The sequence below is a fragment of the Spermophilus citellus genome (genome assembly GCF_964194105.1).
Source record: "Spermophilus citellus genome assembly, chromosome: 1".
Taxonomy (NCBI): Eukaryota; Metazoa; Chordata; class Mammalia; order Rodentia; family Sciuridae; genus Spermophilus; species Spermophilus citellus.
This window is the reverse complement of record NC_138182.1, coordinates 184,293,241-184,313,397: the sequence shown is the minus strand read 5'-3', so window position 1 is coordinate 184,313,397 and position 20,157 is coordinate 184,293,241. Positions and strand designations below refer to the sequence as shown.

The following is a 20,157-nucleotide window of genomic DNA, read 5'->3' as shown; positions in this document are numbered from 1 at the left end:
TCCTCCCCCCTCATAGCCAATATTAATAACATTTTAGATATTTTTTATTGATTTCTTTATATACCAACTCCTACAACACGAAAGAGGTTTCAGTTGCTTAATAAATACTTGCTGAGTGGTTAAAGAATAGAATGAAAAAACAAGCACATGAATAAATAAATGGATGAAAGAATAAATAATAGGTTATGCTCTTAATTAGCTGGTAGAGATCTGAAGTGATTAGAAAAAATTACATAGCACGTTTTTTGACATCTCCCCTGTTATCTTTCAACTTCAGTGGAGGATAGAGAACCTAGATTCAATATGTTTACAGGAATCTACAAAAGTAAATACCTAAGTAAAAAATATGTAGATTGCAGTCCTAACTAGAGAGAAGTCACCAGTCTACTCTTAAATTGAGATCAAGTTAAAAAAATTTCATGCACTAAGCACCTACATGCCAAGATTGTATTACAAGGCAAACTTAAGACACAAAGATGTGGCCACTGCCTTCTGGAATTTTCTGTATTGTCAGGGTGACAATGTGCAGGATCTGCCTCATCCATTACCTCATGGAATTGTGATGATTAAAGAACTTGAAAAATTCAGGGGGGGGGAACTTCCTGAAAAAAAATGTGGAATAGAGACAGAGCTTGTAGGTACTAGGAAAGAAGAAAGAGTACACATCAAGGCACAGAAATGGGAATGGCCTACAGTAGTGGGGACCCAGCACAAGACAGCCTTGGTGGCTGAAGATGAGCCAGGAGACTCTCAGAAGATGAGAGGCTGGCAGGAAACAGTAAATTGCAAAAGCACAGGAGAAAATTGTGAGCAGACTAATCTTCTTAAAGGAGCAAATGAAAGAAAACTTTTTTTTTTCTTTTTCAGCATATGACAATGTCTAAATCAGGGCCAACCCTATGAGTGACTCAAAGGCAACCTGCTTGTCAAGTAACTGGAAAAAGAAAAGATCTGGCTTGCATAACAGGCTCAAGTCCAAATTTCTTAGACTCATAGGAAAAATTCTGATCAGAAAATTTCCAATTCCGATTGTGCTGAGGAAGCTCCGGGACTGAGTAAGCATGCTGGCAGCAGACGCGCAGTATGATAATCAGACTGCTTTTGCATTCTTCACCACAGCACAGAGTTCAGGTCCTGGTGAGAACTCAGCAAGTTTCTGATCTCTGACCCCACAAGGGGACAGGAGAAGGGATTAGAATCAGTCATTGGAACAGTTGGAAGCAATGAACTGCCCTGCTCTTTTATTGACTCAGAGTTCTGGGCTGAGTCTTCCCCTACCCCCACATTATATTTTCGCTTCTTAAATTGGTGCCACTGATGAGTTCCACAAGCCCCTCCCCACAATCCTGTGTCATTCTAATCAATACTGTCTCACAGCATCCCACTTGTTTCTTATAAGAAAAGGGGATGACAGGTGGATTTTTATATTATACTTCCATATCTTCCATGGAAACTAGTGTTTCTAGAAGTTGCTTTAACATTTTTAATCCTCTGAAGAGGCAACTGGGTCACCTACTAATCACAAGCATTTATCCACTCAGCTGTCCATCCATCTATCCTTTACTTTTTATGTACTGAGCATGTAGGTAGTAGTATACTGAGTATCATTTTTTTTACCTTTATAAAAATTTTAAATTAAAAAAAAAATTTCTCAACCGGATTTGGTGGCCTGTAATTCCCAGCTACTCAGGAGGCTGAGAATGGAGGATCTCAAGTTTGAGGACAGCCTGGGCAATTAAGTGAGACACTCTCAAAATAAAAAGGGGGAGGAGTAGGCTATTATTTATTCTTTCACTTGCCTAACATGTGCAGGTTCCTGGATTTAATCCTTAGTGCCAGGAGCAGGAAAGGGGCGGGTCTCAAAGAACTTAGTATTCTTACTTCAAGCCCTCAAGACACTTTAGAGAGGGAAAAATGCCCCCAAATTCTCAAGTCAAATGAATTGGGACTTCATATTGACCCCCAACTGTAACCCCAAAGACTGCTGAAATGTAGACCACAAACATACTTTCTCATTAAAAAAAAAACAACCCTCCTGGTAATTTATAAGATTTGTATTTTTCATTTACATTAAATCATGGTGCCAGGCTTGAGGAGAAAACTGAAGATGTTTTAAAGTGTCAAGACAATAATAGGTAGTGTTCAGTTTTCTCAGCTTTGCCTGGGTTCAAATTGCATTCAACTACACATAGTCTACCCCCCCCCCCATAAAAAAGTGAGCACTAGTTTCAGAAATTTCAAATGTATAGCCCAAGAGAGGTTTGCTCATTAAACAACCACACTGCTTTCTTACTAGGTCAATCATTCTTTGAAGTTACCTACTTATCAGTTTTAAGAAAATTAACATTTCTGGGTCACCAGGTTCCATGTACTTATCTACAAATGATGCCCTGAAACCATGAAAGTAATTTTATTTAACATGGGTGGGCCACTGAATCCCAGGGACCTAAGTGCTCACCTAAGTACTTAATGGCAGAAACTGAGGATTATACCTGCTTCTTGTCTCTGGAAGGACCAGAGAACCTGGAGCTCTTAGAGGAACAAGGCCTATGGAATCAAAAGTCAATGGTTACATCTTTATGAAATTTTTTCCAATCTTTAGCTCATACAACTTCTCTGGAATAACGTCAACACCCTAAAAATCTGTGCCAATATGAGTTGTAGGCAAAATGTGGATGAAACAATGGTAGGGAACGACACCTGCGATTACAAAGTAAGCCTTTTTTATGTGTTGAATTGAACCTAGGCCTTGCACCTGCTAGGCAAGCACTCTACCATTGAGCTACACCCCCAGTCTGGAATTACTAGTTTAGAAGGCAACTTATGAACACTATCTAGAAACTTAACTATTCATATCATTTAACTCAGCAATTGTACCTTTAGAAACTTACTCTAAAAATAATCAAACATATGAGTTAGAGTCATGCCATTATTTATCACACAATTAGTATAGCAAAAAGTGGAATAACATAAATTTCCAGCATTTGGAGGATGATAAAACTATGAATCAACTATTGGATGTTGGAGAAAAGTGTTCATAGTGTTATGTGGTGGGCCAAAACTAGACATGATACCATTTTATATATAATTCCAGCATTCGCTCATATCTCTCTCTCTCTCTCTCTCTCTCTCACACACACACACACACACACACACACACACACACACACAAAGCCTGAGAAGAAATATATAGAAAATTCTTATAATGATTATGATGCCTGGAGATATAGAATTTTCTCTACAGTATAAATTTTTATCAGTGAGCTGTACTTTGCTTTCTCATAGATTCCCCCCCCCCCCCACATAGTATTTCAGAAGGTTTATGTTTATGGCCATGCTTGTGTTTATTTAGTATGTATCTTCTCAATAGCACACAAACTCCATGGAAGCAGGTTCTATATCTGATTTTTTGTTGTATACCTAGATTATTTAAGCACAGTGCCTACTATTTATAATAAATATTTTTTAAGTGAGTGCTGAGTGAACAACTGGAGGGACTCTACTTAGAATGAGCTATGGCTATGATGGGGATTCCATGACCCAGCAAACAGTATCTCTATCCTCCAGTCCATCTGCTCAACCTACATGCCATTCTTGCCTTCCTTTACCGCCTATCATCACAACACTCCAGGCTTCAATAAGCAAAGCCTTTGCCACTCTCCTCCACTTGCCAGCATCCCCCAGGGCCCCTTCACCCCCTAAACTCTACCTGGTCAGTTAAACTTTCCTCCAGCACTAACTGCACTCACTCACTTGGAAGATCAATATCTTTTGAACTTTTATCAGTTCCTAGTAACTTTTTTTTTTTTTTAGAATGGGGGTCAGCAGACTATGGTCTACAGATCACCATCTGATTTTGTAGACAGAGTTTGGCTAGAACACAACCATGCCTATATTCTACAATGGATAAATTGTATAGCCTGGACAGAGAAAGCTTAAAATATTTATGATCTGGCCCTTTTCAGGAAAAGTTTACTAAACCTTATTATAGAACATCCATATACATGTATGAAATTGAGATAATATAAAATTTTCATCCTATTAGATTATTCTCTGGGTAATATGGAATCCTAACTATATGTCCAAGAGTTTCATACAATAGAAGTTATTGTAATATATCTAAGCTTCTCCCTAAGAACATACTTTTGTGTGTGTGCTTGTGTGTTTATGGTGTTCGGGATTGAACTCAGGGCCTCATCTATACCAAGAGAGTGCTCTCCCACTGAGTTACACTTCAAGTCCCAGAACATGTATTTCTTTGTTGATACCTGAATTTACATTCCAGGTTAGCTGATCAATACTGGGCAAATTATACAAATTTCCCAAGCCTCAGTTTCTTCATCAATAAAATAAAAATCAATTTCTTCCTTTCTTCATTTCCTCAATAAATGTGTAATGGGGGCTATTTGCCAGAAACTGTACTAGGAGATGGATAAAAATGGTGAATTATACCTAAAAGTTTCATCTAACTCAGCTTCAACTATATATACTTCTGAGGGCTGTTGTGAGGAATACACACACACACACACACACACACACACACACAAACACACATATCATATACTCAGCATATATGCATGTAACCCATATATGGTATATCTATACATTATGAATACTGGGTCACATACAGGACCAATTCCTGCTATGTTGTAAGCATTCAGAATATAGTGGCTCTTCTACCTCATAATTGCAATAGGAACTCTTAGCAATCTTCTAAGTAGCTAACTCACTGGATGAAAACATGCCTTGCAATCCTTTTAAGAAACAGGGCCAACAGGAGTGTCTATAAATAAGGCAAATCTAGGAGGTACATAACTTTTCAGGTGGAGTGGCATGTTGACTGAGATTCAGTTGTGTTTGTTACCAAATCCCTCAATGCTGGCTATGCTTGTTATTTAATGAAGTATCATGGAAATTGTTGAAGGTGTCGAAAGAAAGAGAATGGTGATTTCGTAGGAAAAGTAAGTTAAATGCTTTCAAATGATGACAAAGAACTGTTAAATTAAGTGTAGTAGCTATAAATTTGGGGAACAATCATAAAAATCTGTAGTAAGATTGCTTATGAGGTGTCTGTGCTCTCACTCAATCTCAAATTAACTAAAATCATGATCTTTGTGATTCTGGGTGTGGTTTGTACAAGAAAAAAAATATAGCCCCCAATCATCAATCCATACTTATGTTCCATTTGTGTACAACGAATCAAAATGCATTCTTCTATCATGTGTAACTCATTATAAAAGATAAATAAATAAAAATTAAACAAAATTTTAAAAGGTCAAAATTTTTTTTTAAAAAATCCATACTTAAAGGTCTTGATTCTCAATTCTTCATTAGACCTTTCATCAAAATGAATGAATGCTGTTTAAAATAGGTATATCATTATTGATGACTCCTTGCCTTAATATTTTGAATTAATTTTCAACTCTTGATCCTAAATGCATGAGGTATAGATCCTTTTGCATTTATTTAATTCTCACATATAAGCAAAAACATGTTGCCTCATCTCCTGCCATATTTTTGTAGATTAAAAAATACTCAAAAAGATGGCATGACCTGTCCAAGGACGCAGAGCTCCTATTGCCAGCAGTGGGTGTAGATCCAGGCAGGCTCTGATCACAGCCCAGCTTAACTACATCTCCAGAAGGACAGAGCATCATCTGGCCAAATAGATGGGAAGATGTTTGAGAAGAAGAACAACAGTCTTATACTTTAGCACAATCCCAGCACATCCCGCATAGCACCTGGCAATACATTTTTGTTGTGAACTGATGAATTCTCTCCCCTGCTTTGTAACATTGGAGGTTATTGGGGCCTTCCTGATTTCTGAAAGAGCCAAGTTCACATGGGATTTATAGCCCCTGGCCCATGGAGTATACAACAGCAGAGGAGAAATTCTATTGTGCCTGTCAGATCATGATACCGAGAGCTTAGCTTCACCGATTGGCACTTGCTCTTCTCTGTCAGTGCAGCAAGATGAGCAGCACCCTGCTCACCAGATGGTTATTTGTTCCACCAGCCACCTTTGCTGCATCCCCAATTCACTCCAGCCCAGGACTGTCTCCAGCATTCATGCTGCAAGGCAGCTCCTGCCAAAAACTTTGCCAAATGGCTCCTCTCAAAGTCATAGGCTGCCCAGACAGACTGGCTCCTCCATCTGCAGCAGCTTTTGGCAAGGAGACAGTTCCCTTTCTGGCTCCTCCTCTTGGCTGCACCAGAGCCTTCTTGCCAGAAGGATGATCTGACCCTTGAAGGAAGTATAGCAAGACCTGGAATTCTGGGGCCACTTAGAGCCATGGAGAGCCTATGCCTGTGTTCTCCCAGTCCCACTCGGAGCATGACAGCAGAACATACCAGAGACAGACATAAACCATCATAGAAACTTAGAGCCAGTAAAACCTACGGAGGCTATCCCTCCCCCTCCCCCACCCTCAACCTCATTATTAGTAGATTAGGAAACTAAAGCCCAGAGAGTAAAAGTGACTAATTATGGTGGCAGGACTGGGAATCCTACCCAGGGCTGCTGACGTACATTTCACATCATTGCTTACGATACTGCATTGCCTTTAATTTTTTTTCTCAGTTCATTTTCAAATTCTTGATAAAAATGGGACACTTTGTATCAGTATTGATTCAAAAGTGTATTTCTTTAGAAAAATGAATAGCCTTTTCTCTGTGTCAACAGCATGGCTTTTGTTTTCAGCAGGTGTGTTCACATACTAAATTGAGATGGTCTGTTGCAGTGTTTAAAAACAGGGAGTTTAGCATCAGACAGACCTGGATGTGATTTCTGTCTCCCTGACTGTTGTGTAATAATCTTATGCTGCTTCAGTGTTTCATTTAAAGGGGGATAAGAACAGTATCAGCCTATAGAACTGTAAGGATAAATGAGGAGGGCGGGGGAAACCAGTTAAGGACAAAAACCTGTCCCTGGCACACAGAAAGCCCTCCCCCACTGCCCACTATTTATTCTCACTTACTAACCCTCACATCTATAATGGCTTTAGAAGACACAGTTACTGTGCACATATAAACAGGTACACCTGGTGTCCCCATTGTCCACACAACGGAAATTCAGGTTCTTGAGATTAAGTGCCTGATGCAGGGCTACACAGAGAATAAGTGGAGGACCAGAGATTTCTTCTTGCCATTCTACTAAGAAATGGGAATCAGAATCTCAGTTTTCAAGGTGATAAAATCAGAAAAGAGAACATTTGAAAACACACACACACACACACACACACACACACCACAATCACTGCAGCATCTTATGTAATATAAAACCTGGAAACAATTTTTGTATCTATTCACAGGGGAACTGGTAAATAAATGATGGAAACAGTCATACCATGGAGCACTGCACAATCATTAAAAAGCACAGACAGACACAGGGGTTCTGACATGGAAAGATCTTTAAGACATATTGAGTGGGACAAAAATCACAGTGCAAATAAAGTAGGAAGTGTGTATTCATTTATACTCGCCTCCTGTGAGACATACTGCATCTAGCAGACCCCAGGTTTCCCAGGTTAAAACCTGCCTGTTGGGGCCCCATTGAAGCCCACACATTCTTTTGCCCCATATCCACAGCCTTCATTTCTTTACATTTGCTGTAGCAATCAAGTCCTTCTCTTCTAAAGCATAGAATTGACAATCTGATTTGCTCTTCCCATTACCCACGATGACCGTCTCTCCAAAGAAACCAGTGAATATGAGTTAGTTTTCCACAGTTTTCACACACGTATTTTCTTTCATCATCACTCCTAACTTGCTCCCTAGTGAACTTGGAGCATAAGCATTGCAGGGTTTCTAGGTTATATATGACAACGCCTTGTAGAAACAATCTGTGCTTTCAACGGGATAGTTAACAACAGAGCTGACTTTCTGCCAGATTCTAGAGTTATACTGGAAAGCAAAAGAAGGAAATTCAGTGGCAAAGTTGGATAAACAAAAACTCATATCAGTGGGGGTTGAGAGACTGGAGAGCAGCTGTGGCCAAAGGGAGGTCTCAGATACCTCCACCTTTGTATACAGAAGGACACTTACCATCATACAGCTGCTTCTGTCCCACTCCTTTCGCTATGGTACAGACAGTGAGAGGAGATGCCATCTGCTCTGGAGAATGGGCACATAGATGGGCATCTCAGCTCAGCTCGCCAGGGAACTACCTTATTAATGCTTTAGGATGGGGTGAGGCACATCAAAAAGGCTATTTAAAAATTCTAATCAGTCCTCACATTTTGACTGCTTGATTCCACATGTATTTTCTTCTTTTCTTAGTGGAATAGAACCAATCTACTGGAGTAGCAAGTTAGCTAAGGATTCTGGCTGGGTGAAGGAACTCAGTGCCCTCTCAGGATGAGGGGGAAACCCAGAGTCATACACTGCTGTGCTGGGGAAAGATGGCTCAAGCGAATCTAGCAGCACAGAGCCGTCATCGAGGAGATGTCTGTGGAGGGTGGAACTCAACCTGTACTCGACCCCCAAAATTCTGACAAGAAGACAGGTGCTGTGGCTTATGACTATAATCCCAGTTGTTCAAGAGGCTGAGGCAGGAGGATGGCAAGTTTGATGCCAGCCTGGGCAACTTAGTGAGACCCTGTCTCAAAATTGTTAAAAAAAATGTAAAGGTCGAGGACATAACTCAGGGGCAGAATGCTCCTGAATTCAATGCCACAAACCCCTTTCAACACACATACACACACACACACACACACGCATAAACCCACACATGCACACATGCACGCACACATGCACACATACCCTGACAAGAGGCAGCATGGTGGGCAGAGAGAAGAGCCTGGAGTTCCATTCTGATCATACCACTTACAAATAAGCATGTCTGCAGTAGAAGCATATTTGATGTACAAGTTGTTTGGGTTCTCTAGACTTCAGAGTTTCTTATTCTGAAAAATGGGGCTAACGTAATCACTTTCTCAAAGCTGTGGAAGGAGATTAAATGAGTAAACACATGGGCAACACCTAGGAAAAGTGCCTGGAGTGCAGACAGTACTCTGGATGTCCTAGCTCTCTTCCCTCAGCTTAAGTGTCTAAATTGGACCCTTAGTTTCTTCTTAAATGCAAATGCCAGAGTCTTGGAATGTCATTCTACAGCTGTGCACTTTTCATTGAGCATTACCAATATTTTGACAGGACCGGCCTAATATTATTCACCCCGGGTTCATTGGTACGTTTCTGACCAGCACTCATAAAGGGCTCGGGATTGCCCCTAGGGACCTGGATGCTAATAATGAATACTTGCTAGTGATTTTCAATGCACTCTGGTTATTATGTTGAGTAGCAGAACATTTCCCTTCCCCAGAAAGGTCATTTACAATAGTATAAGGCAGCTTCTTCCCACCTTCCATTTCAGGTTTTTCTGAGAGCTCAAACACTCATCCATATGCATTGGAAATACCATTCTGATCTGGCATTTGCATACAAATACCAAAGCAACTTGGGGAACTAGAGTCAGCTCTCCATCATGTGACTACACGTTCTTTTATTTTTCCAATGCCTTCCCTGAATCTTCGTTTTAATAGCCATTTTCTTGTACCTTCCCAGATATATCCAGCAAGCTTCCCCTTTTCTTGAGCTTATGTGGGTTGGAGGAGGGGGCCGGGACCTTTACTCTCACTTTAATTCTTGTGGCCCTAAGAAGCTATAGCATTTCATAAGTCACTCCAATCTCAAATTTGGAGACCCTCTAAACTCAACTCACTTGGGATTGGACTCATTATTTCTTCACATTTCTGGGAAATAGCCATATATCATTATTTGAATAATTTTCATATTTGTTTATTATTAATTACCAAGACTCCTATTCCATTTTGACCTCTTTTTTGCTACAATTTCTTTCTATGGACCCAGGATGGGTTTCCTTGTAATTTCTCACTCTGCCTGGAATTCTACCCTGGGATGTTCTTCTAGGCATCTCTTCTGTCCACATGGTTTTAATTACCTTTAGTATGCTAGTGATGTTTAATTCCAAATCTGTATATCCTGTCCAGACTCAAGTGCTTGCTTACTCAGAGTCTCAGTGTGAAACCAGACGTCTCATAAGTCCCTCAAACTAACCAATTTCCAAAGCCTGTTTCCTTAGCTATTCACTTCATGCATCCATTCTGATGGCAAAATTCTGGGAGTAGTGTTCAACACCATCTTCTCTGTAGACACCCAACCTAGCACACCAATAAGCCTGTCACAGTCCTTCTGTATAGTGTGTCTCAAATCCATCGGGTTCTCTCCATCTCTTTTGTTGCCACCATTCCAGGATCAAGCCCTGGACTCCTAATTTATCTCCCAGTTTTTGTCCCTATTTATTTCATACTTGGTCCTCTGACCCCACCCTACATGGCAACCAGACTCAGCTTTTAAAAAGACAAACCTGATCAGATTCCTCCCCATCAAAATCCTTTAATGGCTTTCGATCCATTTTTGGATAAAGTCCAAACACATTATGGTCAACAAGGCTTAACGTGATCTGGTCCCTGAATACCTCTCTAGTATCTTTTTTTCCCCAGTATTTTATTCTGAGAAATTTTAAACAGATATCAAAGTGGATAAAAGATTTACAGGGATGATACATAGGCCCATCTGGATTTTTCTATTAACATTTTATAACTGATTTATCATACTTCTATCCATTTACCTATACCTTGCTTTTGGTGTGTTCCAAGTCAGACTATAGACTTCAGTCTCATTTTCTCCATGAACCCCCTTGCTCTGTACATTCTAGCCACAGTCATCTTTCCAAATTCCTGAATCTGCCAGATGATTCTATGTCCCTGGGCCTGTGTGCCTCTTTTTTTGTTCCTTCTACCTAAAATATCTTCAGCTCTTGTTAATTCAGAACTCATCTTTCAAGTCTCAGCTTAGGACTGTCTGTGAGAAATTGTCTCTGAACACCCAATCTATATTAGATCCACATACACAACTACAAGGTATCTTGGTCTTCCCTTAATATTACAACTAGTAACTACATATTTACTGGGAAAATTACTTGTCTAATGTCTACCTCCTCTGCCAGATGAAAAGCTCCATGAAGATATATATGGAACATGTCTGTATTGGGACATGCTGTATCACATCTGCAGAACTCAATTAATAGTTATTGAAGGAATTAAAGGCAAAATGAATCAGTAATAGGGAGGAAGAACATTAAATAGTGAACTTGTCTTCCTTTAATATATGTAAACAGGACAGTTTTTTTTTTTTTTAAGTGTCTGACAGAAGATGGAACTTTCCTGTGGCCAGAATATAATCAGCAAGTACACTAAGAAAATTTCTAAATGACAAGATCCATGGCTGGCAGATGAGCCAAAAGAAGACTGTGGTGGGTGCCCTTCCCCACCAAGATCACCCCAAATCACCATATAATCTATGGAAAGACAGTATCCTTGCTGTGTAGCTAAAGCTTAAATAAGAACAGCTGTCGTAGCATATTGAGAACATTTATTGAAGGCTGGCTTTGTACTAGGCACTGTCCTGAGCATTTTCTCTGTATCAAATCACTTTTCCTAAGCTATAGGGTCCTACTGTTACTCCCATTTTACAGCCAAGGAAACTAAGAACAAAACAGTTATTTTAAAATACTCCATTTATGAGAGTATTCTGTGTCTCCAGTTGAAAGTAGAAGATTGATCTAGAAATCTATGAACTACTGTAATAAAGAGTGGGTTCTTTGGCCCAAAGGAAGCCCAACTAAAACCCCCAATACCCTTGTGCAAAACACTTCCGTTTATTTCATTTATGTCCATGTCTTTCTTATACCTGCTTTCTTGTGAGGAAGAAATATCCACAGATAGAATAGAGATTTGAGAGATGGACCCTGGGTTAGGAAACCCTGAGTTCCAGATCTGCAAAGGCCAAACCATCATGCTGACTTTATTTTTGTGGTCATTCCAACTCTACCAGATGCCCTTACTCATCCCATATATACACATTTTTTTTTTTTTTTTTTTTTTTAGTATTGGGGTGTGAATCCAGGGGCATTGAGCCACATCCCCAGCCGCTTTTTTGTATTTTATTTAGACACAGGGTCTCACTGAGTTGCTTAGTGCCTCACTTTTGCTGAGGCTGGCTTTGAAATCAGAATCCTCCTGCCTCAGCCTCTCAAGCTGCTGGGATTTGGCATGCACCACCAAACTCGGTCCATACATATACTTTCAAATAATCTCTGCAAAGAATCCTCTCTAAATTGGAAACCCAGTTTACACTCAAGATGAAACCATTGTGATCAAGAGCTATAGTTAAAGGAAAATGAGGCAATGCAGAATTTCCCAGCAAAAAAACACCTGAGCTCAGATACTGTCCTGAGTTTCAACATTAGCTTTTTCATTGACTGTGTAACCTTGGCAAATTAATAATGTCTTTAGGCCTCAGTTGGATTCGTTTTCCCTATTGGAAAATGAGAACCACTTCATGTAGTTGGATAGGTTGAAAAGCTATACATAAAGAACTCAGCAAAGTACTTGGAACACAGAAGATGCCCAAAAATGTTAACTTTAACAATGGAAGAAAGATAGGAAAAGATGGGTGAGGGGCAATACCTTTAATGTTCAGGATAACAACAACAAAAAAAAAAGACACAGGAAATGTATTAATGTCTTCAGCAAATGCACATCATGCACTCAGTTATAAGAGAAAGAGAAGCTTGGGTAAAAAGTGTCCTTTAGCATTTGCATTGCTCTTAGCTGGATGAACTTGCCTGCAGCTACCACTTATAATGCAAATTGAGCTTAGAGTCCTTCACACTAACTACACAGCAAAACCCTTTCAGCTTTAAATAGAACACTGCAGTGTGGAATGATCTGAGCAAAGGGGAGAAAAATTCACTGATAAATGTGAAAGAGATTTTAGTGTGTGTGTGTGTGTGTGTGTGGGAAGCCTGATATATCTGAGCAGGTAGGAGGAAAATGCAGAGATATAAAAAGGAACAGGAAAGTATGATCTATAAAAGGACCTAGAGGCTAATTCCTCTGTAAGCAAGTTGAAGTTAATAAGGGGGAAGAGAACTTTTGGGGAGTATTTTAACAGAGAATATTTTAATCTGGTGCTCTCTCAAGGCATGCTTCTACTTTTCAGGTGTTCAATGGAAGAGGGGCTGTTCCCCAAGGCCAGCAACTGCAAGAATGTTCCTGGAAATGAATAGGTCAAGAATATAAGAACTTCTGTCTGGGCCCAACTTTACACAGTCTAACTTCCAATCCCCCTTTCCTTTACTGAGATGGAGGGGATGGGGCGGGGGTGGGGGTAGGGGAGAGAAGTAGAGATCTGAGAGGTTGACTCTCACATATCCAAAAAATTTTACAAAGTTCTTTGCTACAAACTCATGCCCCATTTTGACTATATAAGCCCAGGTATTTAATCCAAAATCATAATTTACAAAAATTCCACAAAATAAGAATAAAGGCAGAATCCAGGATCTTGAAAGCAATAAGAAATGCCACTTTTAACTGATTTCTTCATCCTACAAATGACACTCCTTTCCTATTCACATAACCCCAATTTGGCCATCTTCTCAGCTTGGTGAGTTTCCTTTGCCTGCATAATGTAATATAGTTGAAAACATGAAGGCAGCCCTCTATCTTCATAGTCCCAGAAATGTTTCCCCCAAAGCCAATAAACCCAAGCAAGGCCTATTTCTTTCTTGGATGCCATGCTTAGATACTGAGTTGTCATATGGTACCCATCACTGACCCAATACAAAGCATGAAGACTGAGGAAGAACATCTTACAATCATGTTGTCATCAGTGAGTATATTGCTCATTACGGGGAAGGGATGGGCTGCACATCTTAAATAGCGTCTCTAAGCTCTTGGAGGACAGAGCTTACAACTCTACTTTATCTAGCATTGTGGAAATACTGGGCTTCAAGCTCTCCAATAATGACAATCAGTGGAAAAACATATTTTCAATAGCACTGGCCATTCTTCCTATCAAAACTTCCCAGAATGTTTATTGAAGATGCCCCCAGATTGTGTCTGTCTTTTGATTTCCTTCAGAGCTTGAACCCTCCACCCACATTTTGCTAGTATTCTTTTGAATTGATTAAATATTACAGAAATTGTAGCATTCAAGAATAATAAGAATCATTTTTTTAAAAAAATTAACATACCTTGTAACATTTTCCTAAAGCACTTCCACACATTTTTTTCTCACGAGAATATGGCTAATATGACAATACAACACTTTATATTAGTGGCTAGGGATAAAGGCCTACAGGTAGAAAATAAAGCAAAAATGCAAAAGTTTTTTCATTCAAATAAAATGTCTCCACTCTCTATTCACACACAAAAGGCGGAATAAGATCCACCTGCTGACTTTCCCTGCCTGCTCCACAGCGCTGGGGCTAATGTCAGAACAAGCTGGTTGAGAGAGAGAGAGACATGACAATTTCACCTCTTGGCAAAGCTCAGCTTGCTGAACCCTCTTGCTTTCTGCTGGCTGTTGATTCAGCAGAAACTACTGCTGCAGAATTCATAATGGTGATTTTTAAAGGCCACACCGATCGCATTGGTCGTCCCACGTGTCAGCTTCGTTTGCTCGCTGCTGGAACACTGTTTCCCCAGCCACCTTTTTATTTCTTGCTAATGCACTTCCAAGGGGAGAGGGGCTCGCCCTTTTGCAAAGGGTCTTTTGGGGTTTTGATTGTCTGACCAGGTAAAACCCGGCCAGCCGGAGAGATGAATGGGCAGGAAATGAAACCATGCCCTCCCTGCAGCCACTGAGACGCACAACATATTTCGTCCAGGGAGGGGTGGACCAAGGTCCTACTGGGCCCCTCCCTTCTCTCTCTCCCAGACCCCTGTAAGCATCTTGGAGCAGAGGTCATCTGCCTTCCTGAGGTCATCTTTTCCGGATGGGAGCCGCGCCCTGAAAAAGCTTAATCCCCAAGGGCCATTTTAACTCCCGGGGCGCCGGGTCCACCTGCTGCTGAACGAAGGGCTCGCCTAGCAGAGCCCGGATGGATGTGCGGCGCCCTGGCGCTACCCTGCGAGCCGAGCCCAAGCCCTTGCCCCAGCCCCCGGGCCCGGAGTTGTCTCCGCCACTATGCGTCTAGCTGCCCACCAAGCACAGCGAACCGCAACTTGCACCCGGCCCCAGCGGCGGAATGCGGCCGGGTTGGCGTTACCTTCGGTCGCATAGCTGTGGTCGCGCAGGAAACTGTTGTTGATTTTGCGGGTATCAATGTCCTCCTCCATTGACAGCAGGCTTACTTGCGTGGGAACCAGAAGCCGGCAGACAAGTATCCATGATCCCTCCCCGCAGCCAGTCTCACAGGAGAGGGGGGCAGGGGAGCCAGTGGGACTGCACCATGGTCCGAGCCTGAGGAGGAGACGGGGAGGCGGAGAGAAAAAAAATAAAAACCCGGCAATGGAGCTGTCACCTCCTCCACTCGGGCTCTCCGAGGCTGCGGCGGCTCCTCCCGCGCGGTGTGCTCACTTCAGCTCCAATTCCCAGCGAGGATGCTGCGCCTGCCTCTGCTGCCTCCGGGTGCCAAGATGCGCCGTGCCCCGAGGGGTCTGGTCCCGCCCTCCCGCCCCGGAGGCGCTCACAAGCGGGGCTGGGGAGATGCCCAACAGGTTCCCCTCGTTGGCAGCCGCTCCAAAATGCAAAAAAGATCCCTCCTCCCCTGGGAGAACGGGCAGCCGCGACAAAATGGTGCCTTTCCGGACCCAAGCTGCAGTGACGAGATGGCAGGGGCAGGATTCAGGATTGCCTGGCCGGGATGAGGGTGTTGGTCCCGCGGGAGGGCGGCTCCGGCAAGAGGGGGCTAGGGAAGCCGGCGGGGAGCTGGGTAGGGCGCTGCGGCCGGCGCCAGCGCACTCACCCTCACACCCACACGCGCGCACTCGCAGCTGCTGCTGCTGCTGCTGCTGCTCCTGCTGCAGGAGGCTGGAGGCGGCTGGTGCATTAAAGGCGAGGCTCCTCCCAACCGCGTCAGCAGCCCCAGGACTCTTCCCCAGCAGCAGCGGTGCCCTAGGCACAGGCTGCGGCTGCTCTCTGCTGCAGTAGGGCGCAGGCAGCCGCCGACCGACACCTGGGCAGCAAAGCAGCTAGCTTTCAGGTTCACGCGAAAAGCATAGAAGCGCTCTTCCAACCTCCTCCCTCTCGTGCCTCGAAGCTAAGGGCCGCGTCTACACTAACACTCAGTCTTTAGCTCACTGCCTTTCTCAAGACACCTGCACTTCATTCAGGACACCAAGCAGAAGTAGGTTCCTTTGGATAAACTGTAAATCCAACGAGGTCCCTTTCGTTCTCCCCCATATGATGCGATCCCTTGCTGAAGTTAAAAGGAGAGGCCTGGAGCTCAAAGCCTCAGAAAGAGTGGACAGAGTGGGAAGAAGAGCTGCTCAGAGTCTGGCTTAATTCCTCTGTTCTAGGAACAGAAAGAAGAGCAGGAACAAGAACTTCACAGTCGCAGTCACGTTTGTCTCTTCCATTCCTAACAGGGTCAGAACATCGCCTAACTGTAGAAAACTGGGGTTCGGAAAAGCGTCAATATCTTCACAGGCAGAGGGAACTGTGAATCTAATCAACAATCTGAAGAAGTCCTCTCTCCCAAGCCCTTTGCACTTTGTTTTGAACAAACAGCCCACAGCCCCTCTGTTCAGTTTTGCTTGTGCAGGAACTGCATTTACTCTCAACATGGAAGGTATGTCTAGATATAAGGCGCTCCATACCCATAGAGAAACCCTTGCTACCCAGAGGGAATTTCAAGGATCCAATTAACGTGAAAAGAGGCCCCCCCCTTTCTACTTCAACTGAGGGGAAAATACAGAAATACAGAATTCCCTCCCCCATCCAAGTTTCCCCAAATTGCAAATTCTGCATTTGAAAGAAAATGAGATCATTATTGTTATGAAACAACCAAAATCATTTAATGAAGCAACTCAAATCACTAAAAAGCCAATTTGGAAAATAAATTCCCCTAGTTTCCCCTGGTAGAAGGTATTCCTTTCAATGGGTGTCACTGTAGGGAGAGACATCAGCAAATGTCTTGCTCAGTTAAGCTCCACAAGTTTAGCTAGATGAGCCCAGAGGGACCTGTGAGTTAATTATATACATACAATGCTTCGGCTAACACAATTTAGAAAGTATTTGAAGTTAAAAAAATGGAAAAACAAGTCTTTAACTGAGGTTGGGAATTGCCGTTAGATTTCTAAGAAGAATAGATGCTTCTGGCAGGTGGAAAATGGCATTGTTCTCATATTCAGAAAGTGACTGCATATACCTAGACAAAAAGAGAAGAAATGTCTCTTGACATATTTTTTTTTGGGGGGGGTTCAAATCCAGTAGATTCCATTTTATTTTCATTTGGTGGTTAACTCTTACACATTAAATAATCAAAATCGACACATGTGAAATTTAAGTAAGAGGTGAAGACTGATGCAATTTGATTTGATCCACTTCAGTATCAGCTGTTCAGGCTAGTTCTTCCCTTTGATGGGCTGTGTGCATCAGGAAGGCTGCAGGATTCAATCACCTGTGGTTATACAGTCCAGCTTCTCCTGGAGAATGGCATACGGTGGAGACGGAGTAGAAGGGCAAAGAGCTAAGTTTATCTCTTAGTGCATCAAGGTGGTGAGAAGATATCTTGCATGCAGTTGAAATGACCTTAAGTTAAGACAGGAGGTTTTGGAATAGTATTTGGGAAATTCTTCCCCTTGTTTCTGGAACATGGGCTAGATTAGATCAAAGCAGAGCTGTGGGATGAATCAGGTAGGATCAGGCTCATTGGCCAGGCTGTGCTTGAGGAATTTTCCATTGTATTCAATGGGAGAAATGTCCTCTCCAAAAATTGAGCCTCTGGGTTTACTAAATCTTCCCTCTCACATTTCCTGCAAAATTCCTCCTTCCTTTATTCAGCTATACACAAGACACAAGTTCTAAGAAGGCAAGATGGACTTCCATTTACTGAGTAGATTTCAAAGTTTCTGTTATTTTTCACTGTGAAAAATGAAGAACTAGCCCTCCAATCAAAACCAAGGGGAAAAATTCCATTGGCTGTTACCTTAACACTATGACATGACAAAAGAGGTAAGATCATGAAAGAACCCTTATGCAGTGTTGTGGAGGGAAGGAAGGAACTGAAAGGACTTACTGAGCTCCTTTCTATTCCTCCGGAATGTCAAGTTCTTTCCAAAAGCTCCCAGCCTCTCCGCATTCTGTCCTCTGTTTCTCATTCTCTTGGCATTCTTCAGTTCCTCAACTGTTCCTATTTCATTGAGACATTCCCCAACCACACCACAGACCCTACTTTTGGTATTTGCTATCTCCACAATGTTTTTGTTTTTGTCTTCTTCATGAGCCAATTTATTTTATAATATTTCTTTATTTTATTTTTGGCACTAGATTGAACCCAGGCACACTCAACCTCAGAGTCTCACCGAGTTGCTTAGGGCCTGGCTTTGAATTCAGGACCCTCCTGCCTCAGCCTCCTGAGACACACCTGGCTGTTTACTTATTATAGATGCTTATTTGTTGAATGAAAATAAATATTTATTGGAAGAGTAAATTACTAAATTTGTTTAGTTATATTTAGATTTTATACCTCTCTCTTTTTGTTGAAGTTCATGCAAAAAAAAAAAAAAAACCAATCTGTTGTGAGCCTGAAATGTTCTAACTTATTATTCCTATTCTTACTGAAATGATTGTGCATATAGCAATGAATAGGAGCAATCATTTCAATCACTTCATTTCAAAATTTGCTGAACACCTAATATATGCCAGGTTTGTTCTAGGTGAGGGATATGGATAATACAAAACAGCTTCCTTTCCTTCACAAAACTTAAATCCCATCATCCAATTTTTATAACTGAGCTTTCTTAGAAGTACAACAAATGCATTATAAGTCAACAGACCATAGCATTATATTAAGTGCCAAGTCTCTGATATCAAGGCAAAACTAATTTCCTGCAAGTTATGATCATATCCTCAAGTGAGTTATAGGCTCTGGTTAAGCAATGGTTTTCTTATCTATAAATGAGGAAGAATAGTATCTATTTCATCAAGTTATTGTGAGGATTAAATGAGATAATGTTGGTACTACTTTGAGTTTTTACTTTTATCATTATCAGCACCATCAATATTCAACAAATATTTAAGTGCCAACTATGTCAGACACTGGAACAGGACTGGAGATTCAGCATGAGTTGTATAATCAGTCTGTGCTGTCATTGAACTTAGTGTCTAATTTACAGTTTATGTAAAGGGGGCCACAGGCTACAAAGGGGCAGCAGAGGGCTCTCTGAAAGGCTGACCTAATTCAGCCTTGTGCTTTACACAGAAAGAGCCAATTACAAATACACAGCCTTATTCTGTTACCCAATTCAGCATGACAGCATGTGGACACATTCTTTTTTTATCACCCTTGTCATGGGCCCCCTCCCCCAACATTCTCAAATACCTTCCCCCAGTTCAGCTAGTGTTTCCTACACTGGAACCTTTTAGCTCATCCTGTCCAATTAGCACATTAAGTATCTACAATTTTATTAAAGCCCTTGACCTGAGCCAGTCTAGAGATTCTTAATATAGGCTTTAGGTGTCAGACAGTCCTGGTTTGTGTCCCAGTTCAGGCATTTATGAATTTCTTGACCTTTGGCAAGTAATTTAACATCTCTGAGTCTCTGTCTTTACAAAATGGAAGGGAACAATAGTAGCTACTTCACAGGGTTTTGGGTGGCATCAGAGACAATTTAAGACAAGTGCCTGGTCCAGGCTTGGCCCATTGCCAGGTTCTGATTCTGCTCACAGTGCTTTATGGAGATCTCTATGGGAAGACAACTGGAGAGACACACTGCAAGTCAATCATTCATGTGAGCAAAAGTGACCTAGAAACCTGAATTTTACAACCTGTCAGTGTCTTCATGAGCAACTAGAAACTGGACACATGAAGTTTTACATCTTGCAGAAACCCCTGCACACATCATGGAGTCCTATGCAAAGGCTAAGAAAAAGGGCTATCCATTTTGGCTTTCTCCTTTTGAGTGAGCAGAGCTAGCTACATTTCCCTGTTAGGGAGTCATCTGGAATCCTTCTCCAGGATCACTAATCACCAAATGCACAACTCTTTCTCTCCAAGGTGGCTTATGTGCCAATTACCCAGAGGCTGACCTCTTGCATTTCTAGCAAGTTTGCAATTCTTTCTTGTGC

The 20,157-nt window shown here is 41.8% G+C and overlaps 1 protein-coding gene across 4 annotated transcripts in view; it reads right to left on the bottom strand.

Annotated features, from left to right (window-relative positions):
- Positions 1–20,157, bottom strand: part of PPP2R2B (protein phosphatase 2 regulatory subunit Bbeta) — a 436,743-nt gene that overhangs the window by 242,909 nt on the left and 173,677 nt on the right. For 2 of the 4 annotated variants that reach the window (XM_081288959.1, XM_081288958.1), the window contains one exon: positions 15,134–15,327. In XM_081288959.1, the coding sequence (XP_081145085.1) occupies positions 15,134–15,327 (194 nt within the window). The other 2 variants (XM_081288960.1, XM_081288962.1) reach the window with 2 other exon arrangements.